The sequence below is a fragment of the Panthera uncia genome (genome assembly GCF_023721935.1).
Source record: "Panthera uncia isolate 11264 chromosome A1 unlocalized genomic scaffold, Puncia_PCG_1.0 HiC_scaffold_16, whole genome shotgun sequence".
Classification (NCBI taxonomy): Eukaryota; Metazoa; Chordata; class Mammalia; order Carnivora; family Felidae; genus Panthera; species Panthera uncia.
In genome coordinates, this window is record NW_026057576.1 from 21,618,163 (window position 1) to 21,640,618 (window position 22,456).

General features: G+C 35.2%; 1 protein-coding gene across 7 annotated transcripts in view; it reads right to left on the bottom strand.

Annotated features, from left to right (window-relative positions):
• Positions 1 to 897: 897 nt before the first annotated feature.
• The window catches only part of RB1 (RB transcriptional corepressor 1), a 191,534-nt gene continuing 169,975 nt past the window's right edge, over positions 898 to 22,456 (bottom strand). For all 7 annotated transcript variants that reach the window (XM_049646925.1, XM_049646924.1, XM_049646923.1 and 4 more), the window contains 8 exons: positions 20,312 to 20,457; positions 15,600 to 15,704; positions 14,799 to 14,912; positions 14,536 to 14,699; positions 7,891 to 7,921; positions 5,959 to 6,101; positions 5,402 to 5,451; positions 898 to 2,802 (listed from right to left, as the gene is read on the bottom strand). In XM_049646925.1, the coding sequence (XP_049502882.1) occupies positions 2,729 to 2,802; positions 5,402 to 5,451; positions 5,959 to 6,101; positions 7,891 to 7,921; positions 14,536 to 14,699; positions 14,799 to 14,912; positions 15,600 to 15,704; positions 20,312 to 20,457 (827 nt within the window). In that variant the 3' untranslated portion in view covers positions 898 to 2,728. The remainder of the gene's footprint in view (positions 2,803 to 5,401; positions 5,452 to 5,958; positions 6,102 to 7,890; positions 7,922 to 14,535; positions 14,700 to 14,798; positions 14,913 to 15,599; positions 15,705 to 20,311; positions 20,458 to 22,456) is intronic.

A 22,456-nucleotide genomic window follows, 5' to 3' on the forward strand; every position in this document is an offset into this window, starting at 1 on the left:
CGACTGCGCCACCCAGGCGCCCCTTTTTTCTTTTTTGACCACGTATGAGTTTCTTTTAGGTGCTAGAGCTATAAGAGCAGCCAGGCTGATGCTTCCCATCTGCAGAGGGAGTTTGATGCAGGGATGAGTAGACGGGCAATAGGTAGGTCAAACAAGACGATTTCCGATGGTGATAAACGCTGTTACACTCTTGGAGGACAGTGACACAATACAGAGTAAGGATTTTTAGCTTGTGTGGTCGAGGGAAGGCCTGTGAGCTGAGCCATGAAAGACAGGAAGGAATCACCTGTGCAAAATTCTGGGGGAAGAGCACTCCAGGCAGAAGGAACAGCAAATAGAAAAGCCAGGGTTGGTATTAGGAGACAAAAGGTCAGTGTGGCTGAAGCACAAGGAGCAGGAGAAAGTAGCAGAGGAGGAGGAAGAGCAAGTGAATGGGGCCACGCCACAGGCTGTGACAAGGACTGTCCATACTTGAATAACAATGTAAATGAATTTCTATTTTAAAGGGATCAATTTTGCTCTTTATAAAGGATAGAAAGGGAACAAGGAGACCAGTTAGAAGTTTAAAACCATGGTCTCGACAAAAGTTGATAAATGACTCTTAAGATTTTGACTTGACCAAGTAAGTGGTTAGTAAAATGGGGAAAGACCGAGGTAGAAACAAGGTATCTTGATTTAATTTTGGTTTATGTTTTGAGAATTGGGGGAGGGGGTGGGGGAGTCCCACTGCCTGAGGGCTTTGACCTCCACAAAGAGGTCACGCTGGATAAATACATTTGGGAATCATCAGCATAGGAAGCCAATGGAAGGTTAACAATGGACAAGGCACTAGGAGAGAAGCCAGGTAGAGAAGAGAACATTAGTGCACTTGATACAAAGAACACATCAGACCATGAAGACTCTTAACAACTAATTTATTTTAAAATAAACTATTAATTGTAGAAAATAGTAACAAAGCAATTTTAAATGTACAGTTTTAACCAATACAAAAAAGCAATAAAGCAATACCTGAAGCCTTATGTAAGTAATCTCAATATATGATCTCTGAAGTTCCTAAAATTCTGGCACTAACTCTAACGTAAACCTTTATTAGCTAAAGACCCAGAAATATGGTAGCCCTTGACCTAAAAGCTAACTGATTTGTATGATGTTCATGCAGAAACTAATGAGGAAATGGGAGAAAGCTTTCTAGTGCCTTTGTTATCAAGATAACAAGTTTGAAACTTAACCGAGCACAAAATAAAATGTCATTTTCTAACAAATAAGACCAGAATTCTTTTTAAAAAGAATTCTGGGTAGACAAAGTGATTTTTCCTAAAAGCTAGCTGATGCTACCTTAAATATCACCTAATTTAAATTATACCATCTCTAAATAAGTTAATCACACAAGATAGTTTAAATACACCTTTAGGTGCTGGGGGGGGGGGGGAAGCGCCTCTTTTTCTAACGTAGCTGTTTTAAGTTGAAGCTTTTGCACAAAATCAGATAGAAACATGAATGCCTAACCCAAAGACCTTTGATTACTTGCAATTTTGGAGTAGAAATGATGTGGCTTTGAATATGCCAGTGTTAGACCATACTGACTTAAAGAAAAAAAAAAAGATAAATAGACAATTGCCAGCTCAAAAGATACATGGAAGACATGTACAATTCCCGAGAAAACACACCCCTTCCCAAGTTTAGGAGGGCAGAATAATTGCTGAGATGCAATTAAACAAACCTCTAAGAAAGAAAAATTAAGGCTCCTATAGTTAACAGTCTGTGGAGTAAAATTATTTTAGGTCTTGATTCTTCGGACCCAGAAACATTAGAAAGTGCACTTGGGATATCCTGTCTTAGGGCCCTCTATGGCAAAGCTCTAGCTGAACACTTTATTTTCCAAGTACTAGATGGGTACTTCCTGAATTCGGGGTTCTGAATGGTTTATGAAAACCAAGAGTACTATTAATAACCCTCACTTTAAAGCAGGAGTTGGATGGAGAAAAGGATCAATAAATTCTTACAAGTCCTGAGGTATGAAATCTGTATCAGTAGTATGACGACATCATTTGTTTATACTCTGCTTTCTGCTTGTATTTTAAAACTAAAATTTATAAAACAAGCACACAGTACATCAAATTCCATTAGTAAACTAAAATCTAATGTGTAAAAATTAGTAATTTTTTTTTTTTCTAGTTTCTAATATCTGTTTTAGCAGAAGAGTTCAGGATCACTTGGGTGAGGGGGAAGTAGTCAGCCAAATTGCATTTGGAAGACAGGACACATATTCTAAGGGCGTTCATGTTAAATTAAAAAATATATAAATATAAATTAATAAAATAATAGCAAACATCACATATATGCCACAAGAAAAGACAAAGTACTCAAATAGGCCTGGGTTGCTGGGATGCCCCTCCCAGGGCATCCTTGCCGTTTGTAGAGCACAGCAATTATATTTTGGAAATGAAAACATCTGCTACAACTTTCTAAATGGCAGTATTTACACAAGATTTTCAATCTTGTGCAATAACAATGTATATTCTACTGACTACGATGTTGCAAGTGGCTTAGGAATCCCCTGCACGCACAGGCAAGCCCATCTGCACACTCGAGATCCAATATCCGTAAAAAGAGCTGAAGATCATATTCAATGCGGCCGTAAACAGAACCTGGGAGAGTCACACAGTCTGCTCTGTGAGAGACAATGAGGCCACAGGTTTATACGGTGCCCAGTGAGGTCATGGGATCCTCATTTTTCTTCCCTGTTTGAGGTATCCATGCTATCGTTCATTTTTTGCTTCTGCATTCGTGTTCGGGTAGATGCTGGAAAAAGGATGCAGAAATGTTAACAGCACTGATGGTGCTGGATGCGTTGACAAAGGGCTGCCATAAACGTTAGGCTTGTGCCAAATCGATGGAGTTCAGGGCCTGGCAAAGCAGTGGTTTCCAAAATTTTATCATATAATTTCTATCAGTACATTTTTTTCCCAAGTATGTACCACCAAAATGTGTATGGTGTGTATGTATACCATATATGTTTGTAGATAAGTTATAAAACACACACAGCCCAAACATCAAAAACAGAGGAGATAAAAACAGATTCTAGTATTTTCTCTGTGTACCAAGAGGTGGTCTCGCATACTTGCAGGCGTGCCCAGCTCTGCAGACCACCGCTCCAGAGATGCTGAGGCTGGGTTTGGCCCTGTGGCCCAGCAGAATGCGGGCCTGGCCGAGAATGATCTGTTGGAGTGAGTGGTATTCGTCACAAAGCAAGTAATTCCCTTGTGCTTGCAGATACCTCGCAAAGACGTCAGCTGGCAGCTCATTTAATTCGGACATGAACATTTTAAAAGTACGGTATTAGTTACAACACAGCCAAAACCAGAAAACTTCTTTTAAGTTATTTAAAAATTCTTAACTTGATTTTTGTGGTGGGCAGAAGCTCTTCATAAAGAGGAAACAAATTCGCATTTGGAAAAGAAAGAAAATACGAATTCTCAGTCTTCCCCCTCTCGGCAATCTAGCACTGTCTGATGGTCTTCTTTGAATGCAATTCAAGTCTTTGAGGAAAACTGAAGAATTCCTTAGCCTTAGGGGTTAACATTCCTGCTGCTTCTCCCCAATTTTCCAGCCTCAGAAAGGTCCTGAACTCCAGCCTGGCACTGAGAATTCACCATCACAGCTGAGTGTGCCATTGGAAAATGTACTGATGACAGCAACTGAACTCTTCTCTAAGAAAATATGCGTGTTTTTACAGCTTTCTGCTCCTTTTAAAATGCGTATTTGTGAGCTTCCAAATGCCTCCAAATGTTTTCAAAGCTTCATTTTGGTCATAAACTTCATGTCTATTTTCACATAATGAGGGGAAATGCCACAACTACTTAAAAGTTAAAATAGGTGTGTGTCAGTTGATGTAAAATACAAAAAAGATTTATTTATAACCAAAAAATTTAAACTCTTGGTATATTTAGTTTCAATTGTACTCTTTGAAATAACACATAGATAAGGTTTTAAAAAATCAAAAGCATTCTTTTTGTTTTTTTTATTATTTTTTTTAATTTTAGAGAGAGACAGAGAGTGCGTGTGAGCAGGGGAAAGGGGCAGATGGAGAGAGAATCTTAAGCAGACTCTGTACCTACGTGGGGCTTGATCCAACTACTCTGGGATCATGACCTGAGCTAAAGTCAAGAGTTGGATGGATGCTCAACCGAGTCACCCTAGCGCCCCAAAAAACATTCTTTTAAATACTTTATAGTTTAAATACTTAGTATTGACAGACACATGTTTAGAGAAAGCCTTTTTTTTAAAAAGTCACATTTCAATTGGTATTGTTCTTATTGATATGTCCTATGACCTAGGAATAATAGGGTTTTTTTTTTTTTTTTTGTTTGTTTTTTTTTGAGAGAGAGAGAGAGAGGGAGGGGGGAGGGAGAGAGAAAGAATGAGAGAGAGAGAGAGAGAATGAACTTGTGTATGTGAACAGGGGAAGGGCAGAGAAAGGAGACACAGAATCCCAAGCTGGCTCCATGCTGTCAGTGCAGAGCCTGATACAAGGCTCAAACTCACCAACTGCAAGATTAAGAACGGAGCAGAAATCAAGAGTCGGACGTTTAACTGAATGAGCCACCCAGATGCCCCAATAATTTTAATACTTATCTCTGAAGTATGTGTCTTCTTTCCCCATACCAGCTATATTTCCTGTCAATGGATCTGGCAGATTATCAGGAAGTGTCACACTTAAACTACCACAGTTATCTCTGTAGGACAACCCAGTAGCAGTCAGTACATGTTTGTCTTTTTCTTAATGTAGTTTCCATTTATTATACTTAGGTTAATCTTTTATAGTCTTAGAGTGGCTGAGGATAGAATCCCATTTGTCTTAACATTCCCGATTTATGTCACTCTGTGTAATCTGGAAAATGATTTGGTGCTCTTTATCAAAATTTTGATTTCCAGCAATGGAAAACTTGTTTGACAGTAAATTTTTAAAACTTGCAAATTAGAGAAGTTCCACAATAGGATAAAAAATTATTCTTCAAATAAGGGGGATGATGTTTATATATGCTAATTTTATTTAAAAAAACCTTTCCTTATATCCAACACTCTTAAAGAGTTCCTCATTATAGTTTCACTCTCCTGAAGTGTTTCTAGCCATTCATGTTGAAGATGTGGTTTCACTTCTTAGTATTTCTACACTAAAGATTTTAGAAAGAGTAAAGATGACCTTCACTTTGCATCATACATCTAATCCACAAATGTCTGTGGGTAAAGAGTACATACTTGATTGAATTACATCTTCAGTGTATAAGCAAGTGTGCTAAGTTAGGGAATTATATGTATTTATTCCTTTAAAACAAGAAAAGGCCTTTTGCAAGATAAACAATGTTTCATATTTACATAAGGTGAAATGATAAGTACTTACTCATTTCTGCCAGTTTCTGTTGAAATTTGGATTCCCCTGGGAGATGTTTACTGCAGATTTAAAAAAGACAAAACATTTCACATGTATACAGATAAACGGAAAACTCAAATTTTTATTAACTATGGTGATTTCAAGGACTTACTTTATACTCTTAGTGAGTGACTTTTAATTTCAACAGTTTATAAACAAAAAACATCTAAAATATAACCATTACAAATTTAGAACCTTCTTGTATTTTGCCAGTGAGTCTTAAAAAACACAGTAAATATTTTTCAAGAGTAAGCACTTAAAAAGTCTAATGTTAATCATAACGAATTTTTATTAATAGCTTAAAAAAAACATGAAAAAACATCAGATTGCTAGTATCTGATATTTTCAATGAATTTCAGTAGGCAGTACATGATTTATATGGTGCTTTTAACTTTGGGATACATTCCTACCTATTTTGAGCAATGTTCACAACTTCCAAATGAAATCGGCATAAAAGGGCCTGGTGGAAGTTAGGAGCACAGCTGCACTCTGGCTTCTCCACAGGACCATTTCAAACCTGTGCCTACCTTCCGTCTGCTTCATCTGATCCTTCAATATCAAAGCGTAGTTTTTTCAGCGGTTTAGGAGGGTTGCCTCCTTCAGCACTTCTTTTGAGCACACGGTCGCTGTTACACACCATCTGATTTATTTTCTGGAACTTCTCAGAAGTCTACAAATTACAGAATTCTTTATTTTAAATCATTAAATGCCAGAATCTTGAAGTTAGCAACCTTTAACTGTAGTCTGAGGGGTGTCAAAAATCAGCTGGGGTAATACCTGCATTTTCATTTTCTGCTTTATTGCACCAAATGAGATATGAAAAATCTTAGAATCAGTGTAACTACACTTACCTCTGCCCCAATTAAATACCCTCCTGTCTCTCCCCATGAGGCGTCTCGCCTTCCTCCAACAAGTCTGACTTACTCTGAAAATCCTGGTTCCTCATTTTGGGAACCCACCCACACACAAAACCAAGGCTACTTCTCAGAAGTGTGTAAAGTTAGAATGGCTTTCTGGAACCTTATGGGTTTTGTTTGTTTGAGGGCATAACAGGACCAAAGAGACTATCACAAGAGTCTAATAAGAAGTGAAATGTCTTTTCAATAATAATTCTGGATTTGCTTTGTGGGTATTATGTCGACAAGTCATATAGTTTATATATTTTAAACCATTACTGATAACAATATTTATTGAAATGTGAATTCATTAAGTTTTTAAATAAAAATTCAAATATCAAAAGACTTTGAGTCCATTCATTATTACTGGAGATGATTTGCGATATACATCTCTTGAGGGAGAATCCTGTCACAGCAAAGTAAAGAAAGCTTTGGTAATAAGTACCGAAGGGGACACAATAACTTACTTCATCCAAGGGACAAACACACGGAAAAATTCTATTTCTTATGTGTCTAATTTAGAACTGGAGCGGGCGAGTACCTCAGGGATGTGTATGAACGTGTTCATCCGAACTAAAAAATGAAGTCAGACTGTTGATAGAAATATTAAGTCTGACTGATCTGACAGTGAGGATTAGCTCTGTTAATTAAGCTTTACTTTCCAAAAATTAAATGCAAAAACAAGTTTAGATGGAAAATATATTTAGAGCACATCCTGTGTACATATCAAATTTATGATAAGATTTTTAGTTATCAGCTTTAAAGTATATAAGTCCCTGTAACATTTTCTCAATTCTTTTAGCGGTTATAGCAAGCAGAAAAGTTTGAGGACCCCTACTCTATTCGGATCCAGATCCAACTCTTCCTATGTGGTCCCACATCTCTTTTGTGAAGCCTGATAGCTATACCCTAACTTGAGCTCAATACCACAGCATTTACTACTTGTAACATGTTTTAACACTCAGTCTTTTAGTATACAAACCACCATCCTTCTCTAGTTATTTCATTTGAGGCAGTGGGTAGGCAGACTCTAGAACGGCACTCATGAATCCCCACCTCCTAGTTTTTACACCCTTGTGTAATACTCCCTTCTCTGAGTGTGTGGATTGGACCTAGTGTTACCTTGATTCTGACAAAAATACGACAAAAGTGATGGAACATCACTTTCAATATTAGTCACAAAAAGACTGTGACTTCCATTTTGCTCTATACCTCTCTCTTTCTTCTTGCTCCGAGGGAAGCAGGATGCCATGTTGTAATGAGTGGCTCCATGTAGAGGCTCAAGTGACAAGGAACTGATGGCTTAGAAAAATCTATGTAATGTATTATATAATTTCAAAGGATGTTTAAAAAACCACTTTGAAATTCACCAATTAGGAGTATAATTTGAAATTAAATGTGATTTGAAAATAAATCTATTTTTCTTTCTTTCTAAATTCTATGCAATATGCATTGATGAGGTGTTTGAATAATAGCATTTGTTAATTCAAGTTAACAGAAATCTGCAATTTCTTTTATAGTTACAATGCATGCTCCTGTATTTTACAGAAAGAAAATACTCACCCCAAATGATTCACCAATTGATACTAAGATTCTGTCAAGATAAAATACAAATTAGTAATGAAAATCATATATAACTGTGCAGAGATGAACATACATCTTTCGAAGCTATTAGAAATACCAAATCAAAAGTTTGCTCTACCCCAGAACCACAACAAAATTATAGTCATCAGTGGCTTATTCTAACAATGCTACTCTAATCATACACTGAGCTGTCTCTTAGATTTTTAAAGAACTACATGACTGAAAGACTATATTCTGCCACTGTCCACATTTAAAGAAGATAAAGGAAAATTTTAATTTATCCATATTTAATTCTCATAAATCAGTGCATAAGATAACAATTAAAATTTCTTTCACATTTTCTCATTAAAAATTTGCCTAACATTTGGCAAAAACTTATAGTATTAAATAATCAGTATTTGAATTAAGATTTCTACTGATATATAGTAAAGTCTGTCATATATCTTAGAATCAGAAATCTCTATTAGTCTGCCCTTGTTTGAACCATATAATTTATGTTCTTTTGTTTTTGTTTGAGTATAGTTGACACATTACAGATACACTAGTTTCAGGTGTATAACACAGTGATTCAACAAGTTTATACATTATGCTATACTCACTACAAGCTTAGCTACTGTTTGTCACTATGTATTGCTATTACAGTATCACAGACTATCATCACTAGTGTCACTACACATGCTGTACCTTTTATTCCCACAATTTACTTATTCTGAAACGGGAAGCCTGTATCTCCCACTCCCCTTCACTCATTTTGCCCATCCCATAACTCCCTCCCCTCTGGCAACCACCAGTTTGTTCTCTGTATTTATAGGTCTGATTCTGATTTTTGTTTATTCTTTTCTTTTTTTTTTTTTAGACTTCACTTATGAGTGAAATCATGTGGTATTTGTTTTTTTCTGACTTATTTCACTTAGCAGAGTATCTTCTAGGTCCATCCATGTTGTCTCAAATGGCATAATCTTGTACTTTTTAACTGCTGCATAATATTCCCTTGTACATATATACCACATCCTCTTTATCCATTCATACATGAATGGACACTTAGGTTGCTTCCATATCTTAGATATTGTAAATAATGCTGCAGTAAACATACAGGAGAACATATCTTTTAGAATAAGTGTTTTAATTTTCTTGGATAAGTACCCAATAGTGGAATCATATGGTATTTCTATTTTTAAGTTTTTGAAAAGCCTCCACACTGTTTTCCGTCATTGGCTGTACCAATTTTACATCCCCAGCAACAGTGTACGAAGGTTCCTTTTTCTCCATATCCTCACCAACACTTGTTATTTCTTGTCTTTTTGATTCTAGTCATTTTACAGGTGTGCTATCTCACTATGGTTGATTTGCATTCCCCTGATGATTAGTGATTTTGAGTATCTTTTTGTGTATCTGTTGGCCATCTATACATCTTCTTTGGAAAAATGTATATTCAGATTCTCTGCTCACTTTTTTACTTCAATTGTTTATTTGCTATTGAGTTGTATGAGCTCTTTATAAATTTTGAGTATTAACTCTTTTTCAGATATATGGCTTCAAATATTTTCTCCCATTCATTAGCTTGCCTTTTCATTTTATCGATGGTTTCCTTTGCTGTTCAGAAGCTTTTTATTTTGATATAGTTCCACTTGTTTATTTTTGCTTTTGTTTCCCTGGTTTTGAAGACATATTGAGAAAAAAAATGTTGCTACAGCTGATGTCAGAGAAATTACTGTCTATGATCTCTTCTAAGAGTTTTATGGTTTCAGGTCTCACATTTTGGTCTTAATCCATTTTGAGGTTACTTTTGTGTAAGGTATTAAAAAGTGGTCCACTTTCATTCTTTTACACGTAGCTGTCCAGTGTTCCCAGCACCATGTATTGAAGAGTTGGTCTTTTCCCCACTGTATGTTCTTTCCTTCTCTGTCACAGATTGACCATATAATCGTTGATTTATTTCTGGGATATTTTGTTCCATTGATCAATGTGTTTATTTTTGTGCTAGTACCATGCTGTTTCGATTACTACAACTTTGTAGTAATTATGACATTGAAACCTTTCTTGAAATCTGGGATTGTGACATTTCCAGTTTTATTCTTTTTTTTTTTTAATATTTATTTTTTGGGAGAGTGCAAGTGGGGGAGGGGCAGAGAGAGGAAGACAGAGGATCCGAAGAGGGCTCTACACTGACAGTCTGGCAGCAGCGTGCCTGATGTGTGGCTCGAACTCACAAACCACAAGATCATGATCTGAGCCAAAGACAGACACTCAACCTACTGAGCCACCCAGGTGCCCCTGGTCTTTTTCAAGGTTGCTTTGGTTATTCAGGGGTCTTTTGTGGTTTCATACAAACTTTTTTTATATGTTCTAGACTGTGAAAAATGCTATTGGTACACGGATAGGGATTGCATTGAATCTGTAGATTGCTTTGGGTAGTATGGTCATTTTAACAATATTAATTCTTCTAAGCCATGAGCATGGAATATATTTGCATTTGTTTGTGTCATCCTCCATTTCTTTTGTGTTTTACAGTTTTCAGATACACATCTTTCACCTCTTTGGTTAAGTTTATTCCCAGGTATTTTATTCTTTTTTGGTGCAACTGTAAATAGTGTTGTTTTCTTAATTTCCCTTTCTGCTACTTCAGTATTAGTGCATAGAAATGCAACAGATTTCTGTATGTTAATTTTATATCCTACAACTTTACTGAATTCACTTATTCTAGTAGTTTTTTGGTGGAGTCTTCAGGATTTTCTATGTACAGTATCATGTCATCTGCAAACAGTGACAGTTTAACTTCTTCTTGACCACTATGGATGCCTTTCATTTTTTTTCTTCCCTGATTGCTATGGGTGAAGCTTCTAGTACTATGTTAAGTAAAAGTGATGAGAGTGAATATCCTTTGTCTTACTCCTGATCTTAGAGAAAAAGCTCAGTTTCTCACTATGATGTTATCATGTGGTATGTATCATGTTATCTGTGGGTTTTCATATATGGCCTTATTATGTGGAGGTATGTTCCCTCTAACACCACTTTGTTGAAAGTTTTTTATCATGAGTGATGTTGAATTTTGTCAATGCTTTTTCTGGGTCTACTGAGATTATCATATGATTTTTATCCTTTGTTTTGTTGATGCACTGCACAATGTTGATTGATTTGTAAATATCAAACCACCCTTGCACCCCTGGAATAAATCCTACTTGCTTGTGGTTAATGATATTTTTGATATGTTGTTGAATATGTTGTCAAGGATTTTTGTATCTATGTTCATCAGGGATACTGGCCTGTAGTTTTCTTTCTTTGTGGGGACTTTGTCTGGTTTTGGTTATCAGATCAGGATAATTCTGGCCTTGTAGAATGCATTTGGAAGCTTTCCTGCCATTTCCATTTTTTTGGAATAGTTTGAGGAGAATAGGTAGTAATTCTTCTTTAAATATCTGGTAGAATTCATCTATTAATGCATCTGGACTGGACGTTTATTTTTTGGTAGTTTTTTGATTACTGATCCAATTTCATTACTAGTAATCAGTCTGTCCAGATTTTCTATTTGTTCCTGATTCAGTTTTGGAAAATGGTATGTTTCCATGATTTTATCTATTTCTGCAAGGTCATCCAATTTGTTGGTATACAATTTTTTGTAGTAGTCTCTTAAATTCCTTCATAATTCTGTGGTGTCAGCTGTTACTGCCCTTTCCTTTCTGATTTTATTTACTTGGGTCCTTTGTCTCTTTTTCTTGATGAGTCTAGCTAAGGGATAATCAATTTTGTTTATCTTCTCAAAGAACCAGCTCTTGGTTTTGTTAACTTTCTTCTTTTTAGTCTCTACATCATATATTTCTGCTGTGATCTTTATTATTTCCTTTCTTCTACTCACCTTGGGCTTTGCTGTTCATCTTTTTCTAGTTCATTTAGGTGTAAGGTTTATTGTTTATTTGAGCTTTTCTGGTTTCTTGAAGTGGGCCTGTATTGCTATATATTTTCCTCTTAGAACTCTTTCACTGCATCCCAAAGATTCTTGGACTATTGTGTTTTCATTTTCATTTCTCTCCATGAATCTGTTTCTTCTTTGATTGTTTTGTTGGCCCATTGGTTATTTAGTATCATGTTGTTTAGTCTCCACGTGTTTGTGTTTTTTCCAGTTTTTTTCTTGTGATTTATTTCTAGTTTCATACTCCTGTGATCATAAAAGATGCATGGTATGATTTCAATCCTCTTAAATTTATTGAAGCTTGTTTTGTGTCTCACATGTGATCTATCCTGGAGAATGTTCTATGTGCACTTGAGAATAATATTTTTTTTGTTTTTGGATTGAATATTATGTCCACCTGTTCCAAAGTGTCAAAGACACTGTCTCCTTATTGATTTTCTGCCTGAATGATCTATTCACTGATATTAAGAGGAGGGTTAAAGTCCCTTACTATTACTGTACTACCATCAATTTCTCCCTTTATGTTCATTAGTATGTGCTTTATGTATTTAAGTGCCCTAATACATGTGTTGGGTACACAGATATTTACAAATGTTACATCCTTTTGTTGGACTGCTTTATCATTCTGTAATGCCCTTCTTTGTCTCTAATTACAGTCTTTGTTTTGAAGTGTATTTTGTCTCGTATAAGTACTGCTGATTTTTTTTTTGCCTTTTTTTTTGCTTCCATTTACATGGTGAATGTTTTTCCATCCCTTTACTTTCAATTTGTATGTGTCTTTATGTCTAAGGTGAGTCTCTTATAGCCAGCATACAGAAGGGTCTTGTATTTTTATCCATTCCACCACCCTCTCTCTTTTGATTGAAGCATTCAGGCTATTTACATTTAAAGTTATTATTGATAGGTATGTATTTATTGCTATTTTGTTCCTTGTTTTATGGTTGTTTTGTAGTTCTTCTCTGTTCCTTCTTCTCTTGCTTTGTGATTGATGAGTTTCTATAGTGTTATATTTGGCTTTCTTTCTATTTTTTGTGTATATATCATAGGTTTGGGGTTTTGTGGTTGCCATGAGTGAACCATATAACTTGTTTTTAATAATAAAGCTGAAGACCAGCATTAGCCTGACATAACAAGGATATAATAATATGCACATGAGACTAATCATATGCACATGGGACTAATAGATTTTACTGTCCTACAATTCCTTGATAAGTGGCCATCATTCTATATATATTTGATTAAGCAGAATACCTAAATATGCTGGATAAGTAGAGTATTAAGATGCTCTCTTAGGGTGCCTGGGGTGGCTCAGTCAATTGGGCATCCGACCTTGGCTCAGATCATGATCTCGCTGTTCATGAGTTCAAGCCCCGCATCGGGGTCTGTGCTGACAGCTCAGAGCCTGGAGCCTACTTTTGATTCTGTGTCTGCCTCTCTCTCTGCCCCTCCCCTGCTCATGCTGTGTCTCTGTCTCTCAAAAATAAATAAATGTAAAAAAAAAAAATTTTAAAAGATGCTCTCTTAATGCCTGACAAATGATTTATCTAAAACTTTAAGAATGTGAATTTTTTGCTAAAGAACCTCAACCCAGAAATGATTTACTAAACTCAGCAAATAGCCATCATCATAAGTATAATATGGATCAATTCTCATTACCTAAGTATACATTTTCATGTGGCAGTGTGGGACTGTAAATTAAATATGCACAGTGCAGCATGTTAGGAACTTACAACATAATTTGTAGGTATCAGTACACAGATACTATAAGAACATCAAATAAAATATGGTACAAAGTGCATGAGAGCATTTATATCATTTGCCAATTATTTTCTACTTTATCTCTTCCTGTAGAGTTGGAGATTTTTACCATGAATGTGCATTACTTATGTAATTAAACACCCCACACAAATGTTTTCTCAAGGGTTAATATATCTCCTTCTCCCTGTTTTTCTTGCCCATTAAGTACAACTATATGAGCTGACAATTTGGGGAGATGAGACTACATTAACTATACTTCCTAATCTGCCTACCACTCTACAAATTAAGTCAATTTCAAACTGCCCATGATAACATATAATAAGTCAATGGAAGCACTTCAAAGCCAGAAAGCACTTGTGGTTGGATGTAGAAGATGATATAATGATTTGTAGTTGCACAGAACCTTTCATCTAGGAATTTAAAACAGCTTCATACTCATCATCTCCCTGATAGACAGCACCCTTCCGTAGTAGCCCTGACACCTGCCCCAAGTAATGTAAGGAAACCGCAGGCAGAATTAAGAATGGACTTCTAAAGACTTAATTTACAGTCATCTACATTTAATCAGTCATCTACATTTTAACAACAAAGCAAGACGAACAAGTTCACTGAGCTTATAGGACATTCAATAAATCTACAGAATAAAAATTCTTAACTGAAAGTAATCCACTTTGTTTAGCAGATTGTCGACTTGCAAAAATATGAAAGTGATTTTAAACTTATTACAAAAGTTGTTCTCTGTTCACAAAAAATAGATCCCAGCAACCAGAAAGGTTGATGACTAAATTTGCAAAACCATTTAAGTAAACATTATTTATCTTTCCTACCAAATTCTTGCCATGTCACTTAATACAAATTGTCATTCATTTTAAATGAAGAAAGCTTTATATTTTTGTACTTGGGTCAAAACAATCTCCTCTTATTCTTTTTTGCCCCTTCCCTAAAGAGAAAACACAAACCTCGATCTTGGAGTCATTTTTGTTGGTGTTGGCACACCTTCTGAAATTTTATATGGATTCTTCAGCGGTGATATATAGATGTTTCCCCCAGGAATTCGTAAAGGTGAACTAGAAAACTTGTAAGGGCTTCGAGGAATGTGAGGTATTGGTGACAAAGTCGGGGGCTAAGGCAAAAACAAAAAGTAGATTATTTGTTTAATGTTTTAATGAGATCCACTACTTTATAAGTAGAGTTTCCCAATCAAAGGATACTTCCGACATACCCTGGTAGAAGCATACTGCAAAATATTCGTTTTAAGTCTCTGCATGAAGACTGAGTTATAGAATACTATAATGGAATCATACTCCTCTTCTCTGATCAAAACTCGTTTGAATGTCTGAGGAAGAAGAATAAAAACAACTGTTAAATGAATTTAGAAATTTATCTCTTTAGATTTTCTTTATAAATAATTCATAATATGTTTGAACAGTAAGAATCACATACTATGTAGTAAAAAATCATCTGAAAAAGCCTTCTTAGGTTTAGATTATAGCTGCTCTACCAGAAGTGAAATGTGATACATTTTTTTTAAAGTTTATTTACTTTGAGATAGAGAGAAAGAAAGAGAGAAAGAGAAAGAAAAAGAGTTGGGGAGGGAGAGAGGAAAAGAGAGAATCCTGAGCAGGTTCTGCCCTGTCAGCACGGAGCCCAATGCGGGGCTTGAACTCATGAACTATGAGATCATGACCTGAGCCAAAACCAAGAGCTGGACACTTAATTGACTGAGCCACCCAGGCGCCCTGAAACATCAAAGATATTTTTTATGTATATATACATGTAAAGTTTATTACAAATATTCCTCTTTGTTGGAGGGATACAGTATTCCTTATTAACTTTAAAATATAAATTTGGATATTAAAATGTCTTAGCTTTCCAATTCCATTTTAGTTACAAATAATAACATAAAAGTAAAAAATTGACAGGTGAATTTATATAATAAGGTCAGAATATATGGTCTAATTAATGACTTATCTATATTATCGATATGGATATATCTAAAATCTTACCATGGAAGGTTACTTACCTCCTGAACAGCATGAGGAAGATCCTTGTATGCTGTTACAATGATTTTGAATTTAAGGTCTATATTCTTCACTTTGCAAATGCCATACATGGAACACATCATAATCTAGTAAATCAACGTAATATAAAAATATCAGAATTTTGTTACATAGTTGTGTTCTAAAGAGTACTCTGTTATCTTTCTTTTAGCTTCAAAAATAAAACGGAAGCTTAAGTTCCTATAGGATTATCTTTTCTAATCCTGAGCCCAGTTTGAAAGTTGATGTGAAGTGTTTAGCCCAAATTGTGTTTAAGGGACAAAATGCAAATAGCCAAATCTCAATTATTAGAATTGATCATCTGGTTTGTAAATAACTCTAGCCTTCACCCATTACTTAAATTTTTCCCAGAAAAGCTGAAACTCGAATGAGTTAACTGTGTAACTAGAACTTAAAAAGAAAAAAAGCCAGTTGTGTAAAAGGTTCAAACTATCAGATAAAATAATACTGAATACATTTGGTGATAGTGGTAAGGGAACTTTCTAGCAAGGGGCAGGAGAGAGTCTTTGTATTATAGATAATGTTCCTGATTTGGAGGCAGGTTATGCAGGTGAGTTCAGCTGATGAATCTGCATTAAGATGTATCCTTATGATACATGGATGTTTCTATATGCATATTACATTTCAATTTAAAAAATTTAATATAAAAATTAGATTAGAAATTATTCTCTATGAACTTAAAAAATCAAACTTTCTTCATTTGCATGAATTTTATTGCCAAATTTAAGTATTCATATCTCTGCAACATTCTTGCTTATATATACTATCGCCGAGAATATCTACTCACCATCCCTTGTTCAGCAACCTACCAGCCCCAATTCTGGTCTCCCCATTCAGAATGCCATCCAATAACTTCTTTGCTAATTCACATTTTTTTCCTACTTCAGTTCTTTTCCTAAGGTTTCTCTCTGCAAAAATCTTCTTGATTCAAGATACCTAATCTCTTTAGAAACCCTTAGCACTACTGTCTTTCTATATTGTAGAAAAGCAGAACCATAAGGCAATGAGTGACTACTTTTAAAAATCCAACATCCTAGAATTTATATATCCAAATATTTATTCTCTTGTAAAATATACATATTTTTAGGTTATACCCTTATACACTAGTGTACCTTTTGCTAAAAATATTCTTATTGGGAACATTACTACTGACCTTACAGAAATAAAAGGATTTTAAGGGAACATTATGAACAATTGCATACCAACAAAATAACTATCTAAGATGCACTGGAAAAATTTAAGAAAAGACACAAACTACCAAAACTGACTAAAGAAGAAATAGAAAATATGAGCTTTCATTAATAATAAAAAACTATCCACAAACAAAAGCCCAGGCCTAGATGGCTTCACTGGTGAATTCTACCAAACATTAAAAAAAAAAAATCAATACCAATTCTTCACAAACTCTTCTGAAATTAGAAGAGGAGGGAACACTTTCCAATTAATTCTGTGAGGTCAGTAGTACTCAAAAACAGACATCAGAGGAGAATTACCATTATCTCTTATGATTACAGATGTAAAAATCCTTAACAAAAACAAGCTGAATCAGCAGCATATCTAACATACTATGTGACCAAGTAGGATTCATTCCAGAAATGCAAGGCTGGTTTAACATACTGAAGAATTAATTAATATAATACACCACAATACAATAAAAAGGAAACCCAATGATCATCTCAATAGATACAGAAAAAAGCATTTGAAAAAAGCATTCAATACCCTTTTGTGATAAAAACACTCAATAAACTAAGAATAGATGGGGACTTCCACTATCTGATAAAGGGCATATACAAAAACTCCATAGCTAACAATACATTTAATGGTGGAAGACTGAATGCTTTCCCCTGAGGTCAGGAATAAGACAAGGATGTCCCCTTTCACCACTTTCATTAAGTAATGTATTGGAGGTTCTATGCCAAAGCAATTTGACAAGTAAATGAAATAACAGTCATCTAGATTGCAAAGGAAGAAGTAAAACTACCTCTATTTGAAGATATATGAGCTTATATATTGAAAATAGTAAGGAATCCACTAAAAACTATTACAACTGATAAATTACTTCAGCAAAACTGTAAGATAATATGATTAATATATGAAAATTAATTGTATTTCCATACACTAGCAATGAACAATCCAAATAAGAAATTAAAGAGACAACTTCATTTACAATAGTGTTAAAAGGAATAAACTACTTAGGTCTAAATTGAATATAACAAATGCAAGGCTGTACTCTGAAAACTTAAAAACGTTACTGAAAAAAATTAAAGAACATCTAAATAAATGGAAAGACATCATATGTTCATGGACTGGAATACTTAATATTGTTAAGATGACAGAGCTGCTCAAACTGATTTATGATTCAGTACAATCCCTATCAAAATTCCAGTTGCCTTCTTTGTACAAATTGACAAGGTGATCCTAAAAATTCATATAGAAATGCAAGCTTCAGAACAGCACAACAAATCTTGAAAAAGAAGAGTAAAACTGGGGTATCATGCTTCCCTACAGATCAATGCAGTACAATTAAGAGACCAGAAATGAACTTTTACATATATATAAGTTGATTTTTGACAACTGTCAAGAGGGAAAGAAAAGACTTTTCAAGAAATGGTGCTGGAACAAGCAGTATTCACACACAAAAGAATGAAGTTAGACTCCTATCTCACACCATACGGAAAAATTAACTCAAAAAAAGCCGTAAGAGCTAGAAGGGGAATTAATCATGTTTATTATTCATTTTCAATTACAAGTGGATTTTTCAGAACATTAAATTGTTCATACTCATTTTTCCCAGGCTCTGAGAAAAATGGAGAAAAATAAGGATAAACCTTGGTGGTCTCTGATTTGGCAATGGTTTTATAGATATGACACCAAAAGCACTAGCATCAAAAGAAAAAAACAGATAAACTGAACAGGATCAAAGTTTTTTTATATTAAGTATAATTTATTGTCAAATTGATTTCCATACAACACCCAGTGGAATATGATCAAAATTTAAAACTTGTGTGCCTCAAAGGACACCATCAAAAAAGTGAAAAAGACAACTCAGAACTGGAAAAAACACTTGCAAATCATATGAAATAAGGGACTTTTATGTAGACAACATGAAGAACCCTTATAAATCAATAATAAATAGACACTCAATTAAAAATTATGTAAATGATCTGAATAGATATTTCTCTAAAGAAGATAAACAAATGGCCAATAAGCACATGAAAAGTGTGTTTAATGTTCAATCAGTATCATTAGCAATTAGGGAAATGAAAATCAAAACCATAAAGAGATATCACTCTATACCCACTAGGATGAGTATAATTAAAAAAGCAAATAAGAAGTTGGTGAGGATGTGGAGAAACTGGAACCTCATACACTGCTGGTAGGAATGTAAAATGATGTGGGTAAGTTGGAAAATAATCTGGCCAGGCTTCAAAGGTTAAACACAGTTATTATATGACCTGACAATTTCACTTCTAGGTATACATCCAGAAAACTGGAAACATATATCCACACAAAACTTGTACATACATGTTCACAGTAACATTAATCATGATAGCCAAAAAATAGAAAGTAAATGTACACTAAATGATGAACAGATATATATGATGTGGTATATCCATACAATGGAATATTATTCAGCAATAAAAAGGAATGAAGTACTTATACAATCTATAACATAGATAAGCAATGAAAACACTATACTAAATAAAAGAAGCCAGACACAAAATACAACATATTATATGACTGCAATTATTAAAAATGTCCAGAATAGGCAAAGCTACAGAGATAGAAAGACTAGTATTGCCTGGGGATGGAGGGAGTGGGGGAACAGGGGGTAAGTACTTAAGGGTATGGTGTTTCTTTCTGGCATGATAAAAAACTGTTTTAAAAGTGTTTGTGACGATGCTTGCACAACTCCATGAATATACTAAAAACCACTGGGGTGTATACTTTAATTTGTATGGTATGTGAATTACATCTCAATAAGTTGTTACTAAAAAAAAAATATATTCTTATTATTCGGTACAGAGAAGAAAAATGAAGATGTGAGAGATGGTTCTCTGTAAATTAAATCTTTTAGTCATTACTTTGTTCATTCATTCAAACAGTAGGCACTGTTTTAGATAAACTTGGGTTTTTTTAATAAGTTTTTTAATGTTCATTTATTTTTGAGAGACAGAGAGAGACAGAGTGCAAGCAGGTGACGGGCAGAGAGAGGGAGACACAGAATCTGAAGCAGGCTCCAGGCTCTGAGCTGTCAGCACAGACCCTGATGTGGGGCTTGAACTCATGAACAGCGAGATCATGACCTGAGCCGAAGTTAGACGCTTACCCGACGGAGCCATCCAGGTGCCCCCAGATCAAATTGTTCTTAAATCTCATGCTTTTTCCATACTAACATGAAATCTAGTTTACCACAAGATAGAAAAAGTCCACAATAAACGGTTTCTTCAATGATTTGTGTAAACAAGATCTTTTAGGTCATTAAGCAAGTTACTAAAATACTCTCAAGCTCTAAAGCTCTAAGAAGTACAACAAAATTACAAAAGGTAGCTAACAAGTGCACATATATTAAGTCTGCAAAATTGATTTAGCTTCTCATTTGGATCTAATCTTTTAAGAAATCAGTATACAGTTAACAAATAAGTAGGAGAAGAGAAGTGAACTACATTATTACCTGATCCAAATGCCTGTCTCTCATGAGTTCATACTCATTTTGCAGTGTGTGCTGAAAAAGGGTCCAGATGATGTGTTCCAGTTCAGGGTGGTCAGACAGAAGGCGTGCACACAGAGTATTTAGTCGAAGATACGCCAGTCGGTACACTGGAGACATAAGGGGAATTAATCATGTTTATTATTCATTTTCAATTACAAGTGGATTTTTCAGAACATTAAATTGTTATAACCATAACACTGTTAAACAGCACCTTTTTTTCAGGCTTTTATTTAAATTCCAGTTAGTTAACATGTAATATTAGTTCCAGGTGTAGAATTCACTGATTCATTACTTACATGCAACACCCAGCGCTCATCACAAGTGCCCTCCTTAATACCCATCACCTCTTTAAGTCACTCCCTACCTGCCCTTTGGTAACCAACAGCTTGTTGTCTATAGTTAAGAGTTTGTTTCTTGGTTTGCCTCTTTTTTTTCCCCTATGTGCATTTGTTTTGTTTTTTAAATTCTACAAATGAGTGAAATCATGGTATCTGTCCTCTGACCAACTTATTTCACTTAGCATAATATTCTCTAGCTCCATCCACATTGTTGCAAATGGCAAGATTTCATCCTTCTTTTTTGTTTTGAGAGAGAGAGGGGGGAAAAAGGATGCAATGCAGGCAGGGGAGGGCAGAGGTAGAGGTAGAGAGCAGAGAGAGAGAGAGAGAGAGAGAGAGAGAGAGAGAGAGGGAGAGAGAGACGGAGGGAGGGAGGGGGGGAGGGGGGGAGGGAGGGAGGGAGGGAGGGAGGGAATCCCAAGCAGGCTCCATGCTCAGCATGGAGCCCAATGTGGGGCTCGAACCCATGAACCATAAGATCATGAGCTGAAATCAAGAGTCGAACACTTAACCAACTGGGTCACTCAGGCACCCCAAGATTTCATTGTTTTTGATGGTTAATATTCCATTGTGTGTGTATATATATATGTGCACGTGTGTGTATATACACATATGTATGTATATATGTGTGTGTACACACATACACGTACATACACACATACCACCTCTTCTTTATCCATGGACATTTGGGCTCTTTCCTTAATTTGGTTATTGTTGATAATACTGCTATAACCATCAGGGTGCGTGTTATCCCTTCCAAATTACATTTCTGTATCCTTTGGGTAAATACCTAATAGTGCAATTGCTGGATCATAGGATAATTCTATTTTTAACTTTTCAAGGAATGTCCATACTGTTTTCCAGGGTGGCTGCACCAGTTTGCATTCCCACCAACAGTAAACAGCATTTTAACAGTAACCTCAGCTACCTCCATCACTATTTTATGAGTTAATAATCCCTAGTCTTAGTGCAGAGCTATGTACATAGAAGGCAAACTAGCCCTTGGATACTAACATAAGATTTATTTAGAGAGTCTATAAAAAATACTACTGGGATACAGGTTTGGAGAAAAGGAATACACAAAATTGAGGTTTTTTTCCCATCTACTTTATATATTAATGACCTTTGTTTTAATTACACCTTTCAAAGACTCATAAAGTAGTCAGAATTTTTAAGGTAACTACTCTACTGGGTCACACTTTAGCATGCATTAGACTTGCCTTGGAAGGCTTGTTAAAATAAGGATTTTCTTTTTTCTTTTTCTTTTTGTTTTTTTTTTGTTTTGTTTTGTTTTTTTTTGCACGTCCTTCTAGAGTTTCTGATTGAGTATAGTTCTAAATGGGGCCTAAACAAAAATTTTCCTTTCTACAAATTTTCAGGTGAGGTGGATTCTGCTTTTGGGGACCACACTCGCTAACACTGCTCTAACTTAAGGGATATGTTACAATATGCCTATAAAACTCAGTATATTTCTGACCTGAATAAAATCAGAAAAAGTATTTATCGCAGAGGAATCTGGCTTTTCATGTTCCGTCAGAGAGCTTCAAGTGCGTGTGCCCTTGCACACAGAGCTGACCCTTAAACAACATGGGTTTGAACTGTGAGGGTCCATTTATACATGGATTTTTTTTTATAAATACAGGACAGTACTATAAATGTATTTTCCTTATGATTTTTTTAAAGTTTATTTTGAGAGAGACTGAACATGAGCAGAGGAGACAGAGAGGGAGAGGGAGAGGGAGAGGGAGAGGGAGAGGGAGAGGGAGAG